The sequence below is a fragment of the Erythrolamprus reginae genome, chromosome 2 (genome assembly GCF_031021105.1).
Source record: "Erythrolamprus reginae isolate rEryReg1 chromosome 2, rEryReg1.hap1, whole genome shotgun sequence".
Lineage (NCBI taxonomy): Eukaryota > Metazoa > Chordata > Lepidosauria > Squamata > Dipsadidae > Erythrolamprus > Erythrolamprus reginae.
This window is the reverse complement of record NC_091951.1, coordinates 88,799,246-88,813,098: the sequence shown is the minus strand read 5'-3', so window position 1 is coordinate 88,813,098 and position 13,853 is coordinate 88,799,246. Positions and strand designations below refer to the sequence as shown.

The following is a 13,853-nucleotide window of genomic DNA, read 5'->3' as shown; positions in this document are numbered from 1 at the left end:
TCCTTCAGAGTTTTAAAAAAATGCCATTTTCACTGTTATTTAGAACAATGATAATAATTTTGTATGATTTGAACTAATGAACCCAATTTACCTTTCACCCAAAATATTCCTATCTGAAGGAAGTAAAACAAGTTAATATTATTTTATTTTCTCCGTACTGAAGGAGCGGGTCCAGCAGTCACATGGGTTGCTCATGTCCAATCCGGTGGAACTGAGCCTAGTGTTAAAAAAGCTTGCTGGATCCGCCCCTTCCCCAGAATTCGCTCAGTTCGCATATCCTGCGGTTGTATTGTGATAGCTCGTTCAACATTCTAACACCTTCCCTTCGATCTTTTCTTCAAAAGTAGTAAGAATTGTTTACCCTTATTTGTTTACTTGCACTAATAGCGCCAGCCGTTTGTGGCTCGGCTTTTTTCCTTGGGAGAAGTTGCGGTTTCGTTTTCCCCCGGCTGTTTTGCCGTTTACGATCCCCGCTGCCGCTTGTGGATTCCTTTAATCCTTTGGCCTGGAGGTCTTGGTGCAAGTATTGCTTCATTGATTTATTATAGTATTATTGTTAAAGGGCTTAAGAAATACCTCCTGCGGAGTGAGACGCTTGTTTCTAGTCTCCTGGACTTAGTCGATCGCTTCCCCTTTAAGAAGTCTATTACGGAGCGATTTTTCGGCGCGAAGGCCTTCGCGCCCTTTTTAAATTTAGGCCTCTCGTGTTGGCCTTCTGCCAGCCGCGTAGGCCTCAGTCCACCGCTTGGATCCCGGAGTGGGCTTTGGGACGCTCAGGCTTAATTCTCCACCGGCTAAGCCTCCAACCAGAGTGCCTTGGTTACTTTAATTAAAGTTTAGGGAGGCTGGCCACGCTGTATTTGGGGACACGAACTCTGGGTTTGCCCAGATTGCCCTCAAGTCTCAGCAGCTCCGAGGCCTCGGAGCAGGATCCATTCCTCTTGGGAAGTCTTTGAAATTCTTCTCCCTAATTATTCAGTTATTTGGCTCAGCCTTGTCTTCTGTTAATTGTCAGACTATGGCTACTTTTCCCAAGAGAGGCACCACTCAAGGTCCCAGAGAGGCCAGGCCTACAGGCGATGAGATTACCAGTATCCCCCAGGCCTCGACCTCCTCTTCTTCAGGGGCCCGCCCCTCGACCAAAGTCACCAGGGCTGAGAAGAGAAGGGACCTAGCCCTACAAAAAATCCATGACAAATCAGCAAAGCGTTTGAAAGTACAGGCCCAAGTACTCAGTAGTCATGACCCCCCAGAGGCTTCTAATCTGCCTTCTTCTGGGGTCACTGTGTTATCTCTGGATGAGCCAAACCTAGACAGACCCCAACCTAACCTATGGGGAGTAGGTCCAGAGGAACCAGATATTATTGAAGATTCCCCCCAGCCAGGATCCTCCCAGGCCTTCAGGGATTCTTCTGCCATTCCTGCTGATATTTCTAATTTACCTCCTGAATTCCAATCTATTTTTTCTGTGTTATCCAAGGCCATTGATGCTAAACTCTCTACCATCAATGTGCCCTCCTTACCTCCTCCACCTCCTCGTTCCTCCCGCCCCTTGGGTTCTTCCCCAATGGTTAGAGCTCCTATTCAGGATGAATCAGATTCCTCTCAGGACGAATACGAGGATATGGAAGAGGATGAGGATCCCTTTCAAGGTCTCTCAGATGATGAGGAATCCCAAATAAAAATTCCCTCTCAATTGTTCAAATCTCTCCTCCTCAAAGCTAGAATTTCTACGGGATTGGCGGCCCAGGAGAAACAGGCCTCCACATCCACTGATCCCCCGGAGGAGAATTTACCTTACTTCACAGAGGAACAGGAGGATAACGAGGTAATTCCTATGCCTAAATTGTTTAAAGATGCCTTACTTAAGCAGTGGGATTTCCCAGCCTCTGGGCTTAATCCCACAACCAAGGACAAAAAGTTGTACAAACTTTCCTCTTCCTATGAGGAGCTCCTATCTTTTCCTAAACCGGATGAACCTATCAAGATCCTTCACTCGGCGGCTGCCGTGCCAGGCGAAGCAGAGGAGGTTCTCCGCCCAGAGGACAAGCGGATTGAACAGATGCTCAAAAGAGGATTCACCGCAGATTCCTGGGCCATTAAAAGTTCTGCAGCGGCTTCCTTTTTCTCCAGAGCCATGCTTCTGTGGCTTCGCCAACTTCAACAGCATATTCCTCCCGATGACTTGAGAGGTCAACAAGACTTCAACAAGGTCTTTGCAGCTGCTCAGTACGTGGCTGATGCCACTTTACAATCTACTAGATTTTCTGCTAAGTCTATTGCAGCTTCTACAACGGCAAGAAGACTCCTATGGCTTCGCCCTTGGCAAGCAGGAGTACGTCAGAAGTGGCAGTTATCTCTGGGACCCTTAAAGCGCGACCTGCTTTTCGGGGATCTTCTGGATCCACTCCTCACGGAAACCACGGACAAGAAGAAAGTATTGGGCCCAACCACCAAAAAGGCTACCAAAATGCAGTCCTTTCGTCGCCCGGGGCGTCAGCAAGATCAAGCGGCTTCCTATCAGAGATCTCCAGGTCAGTATTCCCCCCGCTTTCGTTCCCAAGGTAGGAACTCCAGGGGCAGAGGTTTTCGCTTCCAAAGGGGAGCGTCCTCTAACAGGGCTTCAAAAAAACCTAGATGGTAATGTTTCCTCGATTCCCATAGGTGGTCGCCTAGCCCATTTCGCCTCTAATTGGCGTCTCACCTCCAAGGACCCCTGGGTCATTGACACTGTTCAAACAGGCCTTCTTTTAGAATTTACCTCTCCCCCCCCCGAAACGTTTTATTTCCTGCCCTTCTCCCAGGTCCTCCTCAGATTGTAACCGTATGGAGGAGGCCATTTCCCACTTATTGTCCATCAGAGCCATTCAACCGGTTCCCCCCGGTCAGAAGGGTCTAGGTTTTTATTCCATCCTATTTATGGTTCCAAAATCCTCCGGAGGTTGGAGAGCTATTTTGGATTTAAAGAAGCTGAACCTATTCATCAAATATAGGAAGTTTAAGATGCACTCCTTATCATCCATTTTGGCCGCCATCCACCCGGGAGATTTCATGGTCTCTTTAGACCTCACCGAGGCCTACCTCCATATCCCTATAGCCAAATGCCACAGAAAATTTTTACGTTTCTCCTTTCAGGGCAGGCATTTCCAGTATAGGGCGATGCCATTTGGCCTTTCCTCGGCCCCTCGGGTCTTTACAAAGCTCTTGGGGTCCCTGGCGGCCTATATCCGGGCGTCTCCCATTCACATTTTATGTTATCTTGATGATATTTTGATTCATGGGAACTCCCTAGAGAAAGTGAAAACAGACCTTTCTGTCACCATGTCAGTTCTTCAGGACCATGGATTTTCCATCAACTTTGACAAAAGTCATCTCCAACCTTCCACATCCATCTTACACCTGGGATCCATTATTAATTCAGAATCCTCCCAGGTCTTTCTCTCTCCTGAGAGAAAATTCAGTATAGGGGAGTTAATTTCTTGCATTTTATCACAACCTTCAGTATCCATAGTAACCCTGTCTTCCCTTTTGGGGAAGATGGTGTCATGCATAGGCATCATTCCCTGGGCTCGCCTTCATGCTAGGGAACTACAGTGGCTCCTATTACCCTTTCAGAGATCGGGGCACAGCAACTCAAGTCGTCGCATTGTCATCCCACCAATTGTTCGCAGATCCTTCAAGTGGTGGAAGTCTCCGGCCATGGACAAAGGATCCCCGTTCAGGTGCCCGGATCAATTTGTCATCACCACAGATGCCAGTCTATCGGGATGGGGCGCCCACGCCCAGGGGATGATAGCCCAGGGCACGTGGTCCCCGGAGGAAGCTTCCAAGCCAATCAATTGGCTAGAGTTAAGAGCCGTTTCCTTGGCTCTGAAGCATTTCTCTCCTCGCATTCCCAACCGGCACGTTCTCATTCTCACCGACAACATTGCCACAAAAAGCCATATCTGCAGACAGGGGGGCACGAGATCCAAGGCCCTCATGAGGGAGGCCCTCAAGTTAGGCCTTTGGGCGGAAAAACATCTTCGGTCGCTCCTAGCCGACCACATCTCGGGGAGCCTCAACGTCCAGGCGGATTGGCTATCTCGAGCAACGATAGACCCAGGAGAGTGGAACCTCCATCAAGACCTGTTCCATCAAATCAGGCGGGGCCCCGCAGACAGCCTCTCCGCTCCTTTCCAGAAGTTCAGGAATTCCTCAAGGGCATAGCCAACCTCAGACCTTCCAAGGTCCACAGGTATCCTTCCTGGGATTTGCCACGGGTTCTCCATTCCCTCACGCAGGCACCATACGAACCCCTAAAATCGGCGTCCCTCAGGTACCTATCCTTTAAAGTAGCATTCCTGGTGGCTATTACCTCTGCCCGACGCATTTCGGAGCTGGCTGCCCTCTCAATCAGGCAGGACCTTTGTCAATTTCATCAGGACAAGGTTGTCTTGCGACTGGACCCCACCTTCTTACCCAAGGTCAGTTCCATGTTCCACAGAACTCAGGATATTGTCCTACCTTCCTTCTGCCTCCAACGAGACCATCCCTTGGCAATTAGATGGCACACCCTGGATCTCATTAGAGCGCTGAGAATCTATATCCAACGCACAGGACCCTTTCGGAGGTCAGAAGCACTTTTTATAGCCTATCACCCCAGAGTCATGGGTGCCAAAGTGTCTTCAACAGTAATAGGCCGTTGGATCAGAGGGACTATATCTAAGGCCTAAGAGTCGGCCTCCCTCTCAGTTCCAAGGAACATCACAGCGCATTCCACCAGGAGCGCAGCCACCTCGGCCGCTTGGGCGACTCAAGCCCCGTTGGAGGAGGTCTGCAAAGCAGCCACTTGGGCCTCGCCAAATTCCTTCATCAGGCACTACAAGATTGACTCTTACGCTTCAGCGGACGCTGCCTTCGGCAGAAGGGTACTCCAATCCGTTATCTCACACGATAGCAATCTAATCCCACCCTAGGGACCATCTATTGGGTATGTCCCATGTGACTGCTGGACCCGCTCCTTCAGTACGGAGAATAGGCGTTGATTGCTTACCTGAACGCCTCTTCTCGTACGGTGAGCGGGTACAGCAGTCACTTCCCGCCCTTGTATGTGTCTTCTTTACCTTCCTATAACCTTTCTTCCTCTAACAATGAGAGTTGAACACTACAGAGCTTCACAGCTGAGCCTAGTCTATGGATTCGCGAATTCTGGGGAAGGGGCGGATCCAGCAAGCTTTTTTAACACTAGGCTCAGTTCCACCGGATTGGACATGAGCAACCCATGTGACTGCTGTACCCGCTCACCGTACGAGAAGAGGCGTTCAGGTAAGCAATCAACGCCTATTTTATGTACATAGGATTGTTATAGCACCCACTCATCTATCCCCCCAAAGAACCAATTGGTGTGTGTGCGTGTATATGCCTATCTGTTTATTTGTTTGTTTGTTTGTTCGTTCGTTCGTTTGGTCCATTGGCCAAGTGACTCTGGGAAGTAACAAGGGTTAACTCATAACTTAGCCATCAGTGTATTATTAGCAAAGGTAATCTAATTTCTTTTTATCACCAATATCGCTATCATGTTTTATCCATCAACCTTCCTCTTAAAAGCCCAGAGAATTAGAGAAAACAAATCTATTTCATGCTTGCCATTTATTTTCATTAATCATTAAATTGAAAGGGAAACCAAACTGCTATTAAATTGCTTTATAACTTGTGTAATTTTAATGTAGGTGAGAAAAGTATGTTGCTTTTTGCAATGATTTGCTGAAACAGCTTGAAAAAAAAAATTTTTTTGTCTCCCATCAAAATTTTCTCTAGAAGTCAGGGAAGCAAATAACAGGTTCACACACTATATGAAGGCATAATTTGGCTTATTTGGTTTTGGTTTAGAATGAAAAATACTTAACAGGACATGTCTCTTCTCACTTCTCTCTTCCTGTGACTTCAAGCTAACTTGAATGCTGCTAAGATAAAATAAAAGAGAAAAAGGAATACAGAGAGAGAGAGAGACAGAGACAGAGAGAGAACACATACACATATGTGTCATTAGTTCCATCATATCAATAACAAACTGAAGATTTCTGTATTTGTTCTGAAATGGAAGAAGCACTATAAAATTATAATTTAAGAGTGTAGTTCAAGAATATATTATGCATTTTGAAACACTGCATGCATAAGCTATTCAACAGAATTGATACATTTGAAATTTTGAATATTTTATGAATTTAGGATCATGATACATCTATAGTGTATGTCAGTATATTCAGTATTTTAAATTCTTTATGCATTAATACAGTACTTGAGTCATTAATAGTTGATGCTTTATTGTGCTTGTGTTCAGATATAATAAAATAATTCCTCAGATGTTTAGAGGGGATGCAGTTGTGGTTATTATTATTATAGAGCCAGGGTGGCAGAGCAAGTAGAGTGCTGTACAGCGGGCCACCAAACCTGACTGTAGATATGTAGGTAAGTGGTTCAAATCTCATCACCGGATCAAGGTTGACTCAGCCTTCCATCCTTCCTAGGTGGGTAAAATGAGGACCCGGATTGTGGGGGCAATATACTGGCTCTGTTAAAAAATGCTATTGCTAACAAGTTGTAAGCCACCCTGAGTCTAAGGAGAAGGGCGGAATAAAAATCAAATCAAATCAAATCTTAATTAATTAAGAGATAGATAGATAGATAGATAGATAGATAGATAGATAGATAGATAGATAGATAGATAGATAGATCTTAAACCCTAAAGTGGGAAATAATATACTTGAGGCCTTCTTCCAGAAATATAAAGTACATTTGGAGTTCAGTGATTCCTTTTTAATTTAGAAGCAACTGATTTCATGCTGTGCCAAATCAGTACATCTTAAACTGTCCCAATGCAGTGAGAAAATGCAAGATTGTACATGGAATATTCCAGGATTTATTAATTTATGAAGGACTATTTATTTATTTAATAATTTTGATTAATGTTATTTCTTCCATATCAATGACACTTATTCAATTCGATCTTAAAACAGTTCATGATAAACATAGTAAAAAGCAGCAACAAAACAATGTAAAATGTCTTCATTTAAAATCATAGATGGAAAAGGGAAAACAAAATAGGATTTTTCATCTAACATGTTACATATTGCCCATGGTATTTTCCTACTAGTCTGGCTCATTATTTTGTACCTTGTTTTTGGACCAGAGTCGGCAAAGAATAAAAGGAATTGTTTTCCAATGTTGTCATGGAAATCTGAGCAAACATAGAAATAAAGAAACAGGCATGCCTAAGAAAGAGAATTACACACAGGAGTGATTCAGACATTAAATAAGATTATTTTTTGTTTGGGGAGGGGGTTGTTTTTGCAAAGAAGCTTTCAACCAAGTAACTAATTCAAGTCACACTATTCTTGCATGTAGCCAAAATTATACCATAAAGACGTAAGGGGGACATTCAATGAAAACCTAGTGAATCTTGAAAAACATTTGGAAAAAGGAATGGAACACAGATTGTAGGAACATGTTTTTAAAAGACAAGAAGTCCCACCTTCATCAATTAGGTCTTACAAATCCTTCAGAATCCTTTGGTGTCACCGTGTGTATATATATATTTGGGTCTTAAACTAATTAGTGAATGAATACAAAAGGGAATACAGTACAAGAGAAATACTGTGCACTGAAGGTGCATGGACATAAATAAATAAAAATCCAGTTGCAAATGAATGTCTGACGGAGAATGAATGGGTTGAGAGAAAAGGAAAGGATGACAAAATTGTGATTGGAATTGAAATGATCCTCTAAAGAGAGGTGTCAGAAGTTTAAAGAACAAAGACAGCATATGAAACAATGTGTGGATTTAGTGGAAGGATGGTTTGGAAGGACAGAAAGCTATTAAAAGTGATAGTTAATGGCTTCTTGTAAGGTAGATTTAGTTATATATCATTTTGTTTTCTAATGCCTTCATTTCTTTGACTTACCACTTCTTACTTCTTCAATTCCTGACTTGGCAACAATGAAGGTACCAATACAAAATAAGTATGAATAGGTATTGACTGTAAGATGTATAATTTCTTAAAGTTATTAAAACATGTTTTCCTTTCCTTAATTAATAAATTGACCATATATTGTTTCAATATGTGATGAACTTTTCTTGTCAACATGTCAACCAAATCTTTTTGTGTATTAAAGAGAGAGGAAAAACTTTAATTCAGAAGAAGCCCACTATGTATCCCGATTGGAAAACTTCCTTTGATGCCCACATCTATGAAGGACGCGTGATTCAGATTGTTCTCATGAAGGCCCCAGAAGAGCCATTCTCTGAAGTGACCGTAGGCGTATCAGTTTTAGCTGAAAAGTGTAAAAAGGGCAATGGAAAAGCAGAATTTTGGGTGGGTATTCATTTATGAGATCAATTATTTTTGTCATTATTTACCTTGGGCCACTAGGGTTCAAAAGTATGACATAAGAAAGACATCTTGCTTCCAGTAAACGTACTTATTTAGCCTTGTACAGCCTTCGGAAACAACTAGATGTAGTGCTTTCTTTGTGGCGTGATCTTCTGTAGGTAATTTCGTCCTTGGACCTTGTGTTACTGAGGCATGGAGAACATTTTGTGGAATACATTTCCACAACATTTGGAGTGTTTCTAAAAAATGGCAGACATGTCAGGGGTATAACTGTACGCCTAGAGAACTCCCCTTAATGTTTACTATCATCTGTTTAATATAAACAAATAATTTCAAACTTCTTTGCTTCTTATGACCAAAAAACCCAGAAAATCAGTCTTTCAATTTCTTTCTTTCTTTCTTTCTTTCTTTCTTTCTTTCTTTCTTTCTTATTTTTTTATTTCTTTTTAAAGAAGCACTTTATATGTGTTTTTCATTTATCTATTTCCCTGAGTACATAGCTGACAGGAAGTGCTTCATATTTTAATCAGACGTTGTCAATAGGCTTAAAAGCACCATCCTTTCCCCTATTGTAGAATGCTCCTGGACCCATAGAAATTAAAGATGTTATTCAGAAGAAAGAACATTCTGCACTATTTTTAGCTCAGAGCACTGCTATTTTTTTGCCAACTATCACTAAAAGAGAAAGGAAAATCCTTTGCGAAGGAGAAATTGGAAAGATTATAATTGGGTTGTAGGGATTACATTTAAGGCATTCAGGAACCACAGGCAAACCTGAAGTGCATCTTTGCTTTAGGAGCAAACTCTATGTGTTCAAACTAAGACTAGCTTGGTCTCAGAACCTGTGGGGGGGACATCTCTTTGTTCAGAGATGGTCTATACATTTCTACAGTTATATAGCAATAGCAATAGCATTTAGACTTATATATAGCTTCATAGTGCTTTTACAGCCCTCTCTAAGCAGTCTCGGTCCTCATCTTACCCACCTCGGAGGGATGAAAGGCTAAATCAACCATGAGCCAGTGGTGAGATTTGAACTGCTGAACTACAGCTAGCAGTTAGCTGAAGTAGCCAGTGCTGCACTCTAACCACTGCGCCACCCCGGCTCTTACATGAGCTCCTGATTATTCATCAGTCCCTAATTAATAGGAAATCCTTGAGAACAAGCCTCCAGAAAGTAAGGGAGGGAGGGAGGAGCTGAGAAAAGCAGCTTTTCCTATGATGTAATGCTCTAGGGCAGGTGTTTTCAACCCTCAAGAACTTTAAGTTAGGCTTCACCTCTCAGAATTGTTGATGTTGAAGTCCACACGTTTTAAAGTTGCTCAGGTTGAGAAACGCTGCTTTAGGTAATCACTTGGGACATTTTTAATAGTAGAAAGATTATTATAGAGTTTTACTAAAACTGGAAAGTAATTCAGATGTTTCTTCCTTTTTTTAGCTTGATTTACAACCTCAAGGAAAAGTACTCATGGCTGTCCAATATTTTCTAGAAGATGGAGGTAAGAAATCTAAGCCTTCCAAATATACCGGTAGTAAAAATTATTTTGAAATATAATGTCAAAGTCCAAATCTGAATGGATATTTTCATGCTTATTTTGAAAAGAATGTTTAGTGAGTAGTTGTTAAGGGTCAGTCTAAACACCTTGAGCAGACTGAATCTCAGCTAAATCACAGGGATTAACTGAAGTGGGTGCACTGGTAAGAAGAATAGTTTAGGAGGCACCACTGCAGACCATATTAGCTGATGTGGAGTTTGAGATTGTTTACCATTTCAACACAATAGATGAGTATTCCTTTAACCCTGCTGTTGTGTTTGCATTTACTATATACTTGTACTCTTTTGGGTGTAACAAAATGTAACAATCAGTGTGTAGCAAAAAGTAAACAAAATGAAAAAAACCCCACACTCATAGTAAGAACCCCTCAAATGAGGAAAAGTCAATTAATCACAAGTTTCAGATCCGCATGAGAAATAATCTACAGCAGTGATGTTTGTAATGTGAGAGTTCAGGATATTGGGCTACTGGATCTCTAGACAAAAAATTATACCCATCCTGTCAAGGACACAGTTACATCTAATGGATAGCAACTCCAAGACTAGGGAACCATAACCTCTCTAGCCCCAACTCTAGCTATAACCCCTTAAGTCAACACTTAATCTTGCCTTTAAAGATCCAGATCAGAGGTGGGTTCCTCCCAGTTCACACTGGTTCTATAGAACTAGTAGCAAACCCACTGGTGATGTCACAGTCCATGTACGCTGTGAATCTTTAAAAAAAAAAATTCCCTGGTTTTTTTCTTTTGCACATGTGCATAAGCCAGGTTTCCTGCACTGTACATGTGCCGTCATCTTGTTTTTGGATTTTATTTTTGGATAATTTTTTGGGTGAATTTTTGGCACTGTGCAAGCACACGCCAGTGTAGCCATGAAGCATGTAATGCATGTTCAGCCCTGCAGCCTGTGAAGAAGCGAATCAACAGTAAGGTAAGTTAAAACCTAACCCTGATCCAGATCCCTGGATGCCCTTTTATCTGAACTCATAGCACGTAACAATACTTTTATTTGCAGAGACTTGGCAGAATTCCAAAGCATTCAGGTTTTTATGTCTTTAAAGAGAATGGATGGGTGATCTTATCTGCACCATGGATTTTGCTAAGGATATACTGGAAATGGAGATGATATGTTGATTAAGAGCCAATATGTTTTGGTGGGGGGCATGGAAAACCAGACTCAATCCCCAGTGAAAAGCTCAAAAGGATTTTATTGAATAGTTAATACAGTATTGTAAATTTCCTCAGTTGGCTCAGTAACTGTTTCTCCACAGGTATATCTGCTCCACCTGCTTGCAAATCTTCCACTATGCCAAATGACATGTAGAGAAACTAGAATTCAATGTAGGCTCTGCTGATTTAGGCATTGTATAGCTCCATAATCATTGTCCTTCATAATCATCATCATCTAGTCAGAAATAACCATTTGCTAGCTTTTTATAATGGGATATTTCAATAGCTGATTAAAAACCTCTTTTATAATGTATTTATGCTAAGAAGATATTTTTAGGTATCGAAAATCAAACTAAGCTTAGCGTGATCTGAGAACCTTTAGGATACACATACCAAAGAAAATGCCAAACAGAAGCAGGGGGATTATATCACTTTATATATTTGCCATTCCACAAGAGTTCTTCCTTAGAGAGGGTTGCCCAAAAAGTAATGCATCACATTTTTTTTCTCAGCCTACAGTAATGGTATGAATGCGAAACTTTAGATATACATTACAGTAGAACCCCGACTTACGAGACTAATTGGTTCCGGAAGGAGGCTCGTAAGTCGGAATGCTCGTATGACGAAACATTGTTTCCCATAGGAAACAATGTAAAGTCAATTAATCCGTGCAACAACAACAAAACCCGCTGCCGCCGAACGCGGAAGTTAGCGTTCAGAGACAGCTGCGAAGCAGCGCGCGTGTTTTAAAATGTGGCAGCCGGCCTGGGGGGCTCGGGGGGAAGCCCCCGAGCCCCCCAGGCCGGCTGTGACTTTTTAAAACACGCGCGCTGCTTCGCAGCTCTGTGCTGAATCCAGAACGCTAACTTCCGCGTTCGGATTCAGCAGAGAGCTGCGAAGCAGCGCGCGTGTTTTAAAACGTGGTAGCCGGCCTGGGGGGCTCGGGGGGAAGCCCCCGAGCCCCCCAGGTCGGCTGTGACGTTTTAAAACACGCACGCTGCTTCGCAGCTCTCTGCTGAATCCGGAACGCTAACTTCCGCGTTCGGATTCAGCAGACAGCTGCGAAGCAGCGCGCGTGTTTTAAAACGTGGCAGCCGGCCTGGGGGGCTCGGGGGGAAGCCCCCGAGCCCCCCAGGCCGGCTGTGACGTTTTAAAACACGCGCGCTGCTTCGCAGCTCTCTGCTGAATCCGGAACGCTAACTTCCGCGTTCCGGATTCAGCAGAGAGCTGCGAAGCGGCGCGCGTGTTTTAAAACGTCACAGCCCCCCAGGCCGGCTGCCACGTTTTAAAACACGCGCGCTGCTTCGCAGCTGTCTGCTGAATCCGAACACGGAAGTTAGCGTTCCGGATTCAGCAGAGAGCTGCGAAGCAGCGCGCGTGTTTTAAAACGTCACAGCCGGCCTGGGGGGCTCGGGGGCTTCCCCCCGAGCCCCCCAGGCCGGCTGCCACATTTTAAAACACGCGCGCTGCTTCGCAGCTGTCTGCTGAATCCGAACGCGGAAGTTAGCGTTCCGGATTCAGCAGAGAGCTGCGAAGCAGCGCGCGTGTTTTAAAAACGTCACAGCCGGCCTGGGGGGCTTGGGGGCTTCCCCCCGAGCCCCCCAGGCCGGCTGCCATGTTTTAAAATACGCGCGCTGCTTCGCAGCTGTCTGCTGAATCCGAACGCGGAAGTTAGCGTTCCGGATTCAGCAGAGAGCTGCGAAGCGGCGCGCGTGTTTTAAAAGGTTGCAGCCGGCTTGGGGGGCTTGCCAGCACCCCTCCCGAGCCCCCCAGGCCAGCTGCAACCTTTTAAAACACGCGGGATACGAGCGCCAAGGAGCTGTCTCCTGAAGCCGAAAGCGGAAGTTAGTGTTCGGCTTCAGGAGACAGCTCCTTGGCGCTCGTATCCCGAATGTGAGCTCGGGAGGCGAACAAAAATGTCGCTCCCCTCCCAGCTCTTATCTCGAGTAGCTCGTAAGTAGAGCTGCTCGTATGTCGAGGTTCCACTGTATTTGAATTGTCAGAAGTGCGAGTGTAAATTTTGCATTTCTTCAGACAGATAGCGTAGCTGCAGCAGTGTTTCGAAATTGCATTTGTAAGTGATGCACGTTACGAGGCTCACCCAGAAAGTAATGCGCCACATTTTTTTTCTTCAACAATTATTTATTGAACACAATGAAACTTACACACAAGAAATAATTAGTTTTGCATTTGTACCATTACTGTAGGCTGAGAGAAAAAAATATGGTGTATTACTTTCTAGGCGACCCTCATATTGTATACATTAAATTTTTATAATATTATAAATTCTTCTTTTTTCATTTTATATTTTATCAGTTCCATATGAAAAATCTGGCATATGAAAAATTCTTATACCCTGTTGAACCTATCCCTGCTGTAGAATTAGTTTTTCATATAAAAATAATAATAATAATGTACTGGAAATCACTTTTCATTTCTGTTTTGACACTTTCTGAGCATGATTTTGGAGCCCATTGAAACAGTCCAGGGTCTCCTTTGCAAGTTCTTTTATTAAAATATGTAATTGTTCACTTCAGTCTATTATACAACTTTGATTAAAAATGCTGATGTTCTAAAGCAGAGCAAAAATGCATTCTTTGTGCTTGCTCTTCTCTGTTTAAAAAGAGGATGTTCCTGAGTGCCTCAAGATTCATCTTCAATCACTTATTTGCCATGCTAAGTCCTCCCTCTCGGTGACCATGACTTTGTTGAAAGCAGACACAAAGTTTCTGATATTGCTTCACTATTTTTAAGTTC

General features: G+C 43.4%; 1 protein-coding gene across 1 annotated transcript in view; it reads left to right on the top strand.

Annotated features, from left to right (window-relative positions):
- Positions 1-13,853, top strand: part of PRKCD (protein kinase C delta) — an 80,969-nt gene that overhangs the window by 37,037 nt on the left and 30,079 nt on the right. Inside the window, exons 3-4 of the mRNA XM_070738635.1 lie at positions 8,155-8,354; positions 9,811-9,871. Coding sequence (XP_070594736.1) covers positions 8,155-8,354; positions 9,811-9,871 — 261 coding nt within the window. The remainder of the gene's footprint in view (positions 1-8,154; positions 8,355-9,810; positions 9,872-13,853) is intronic.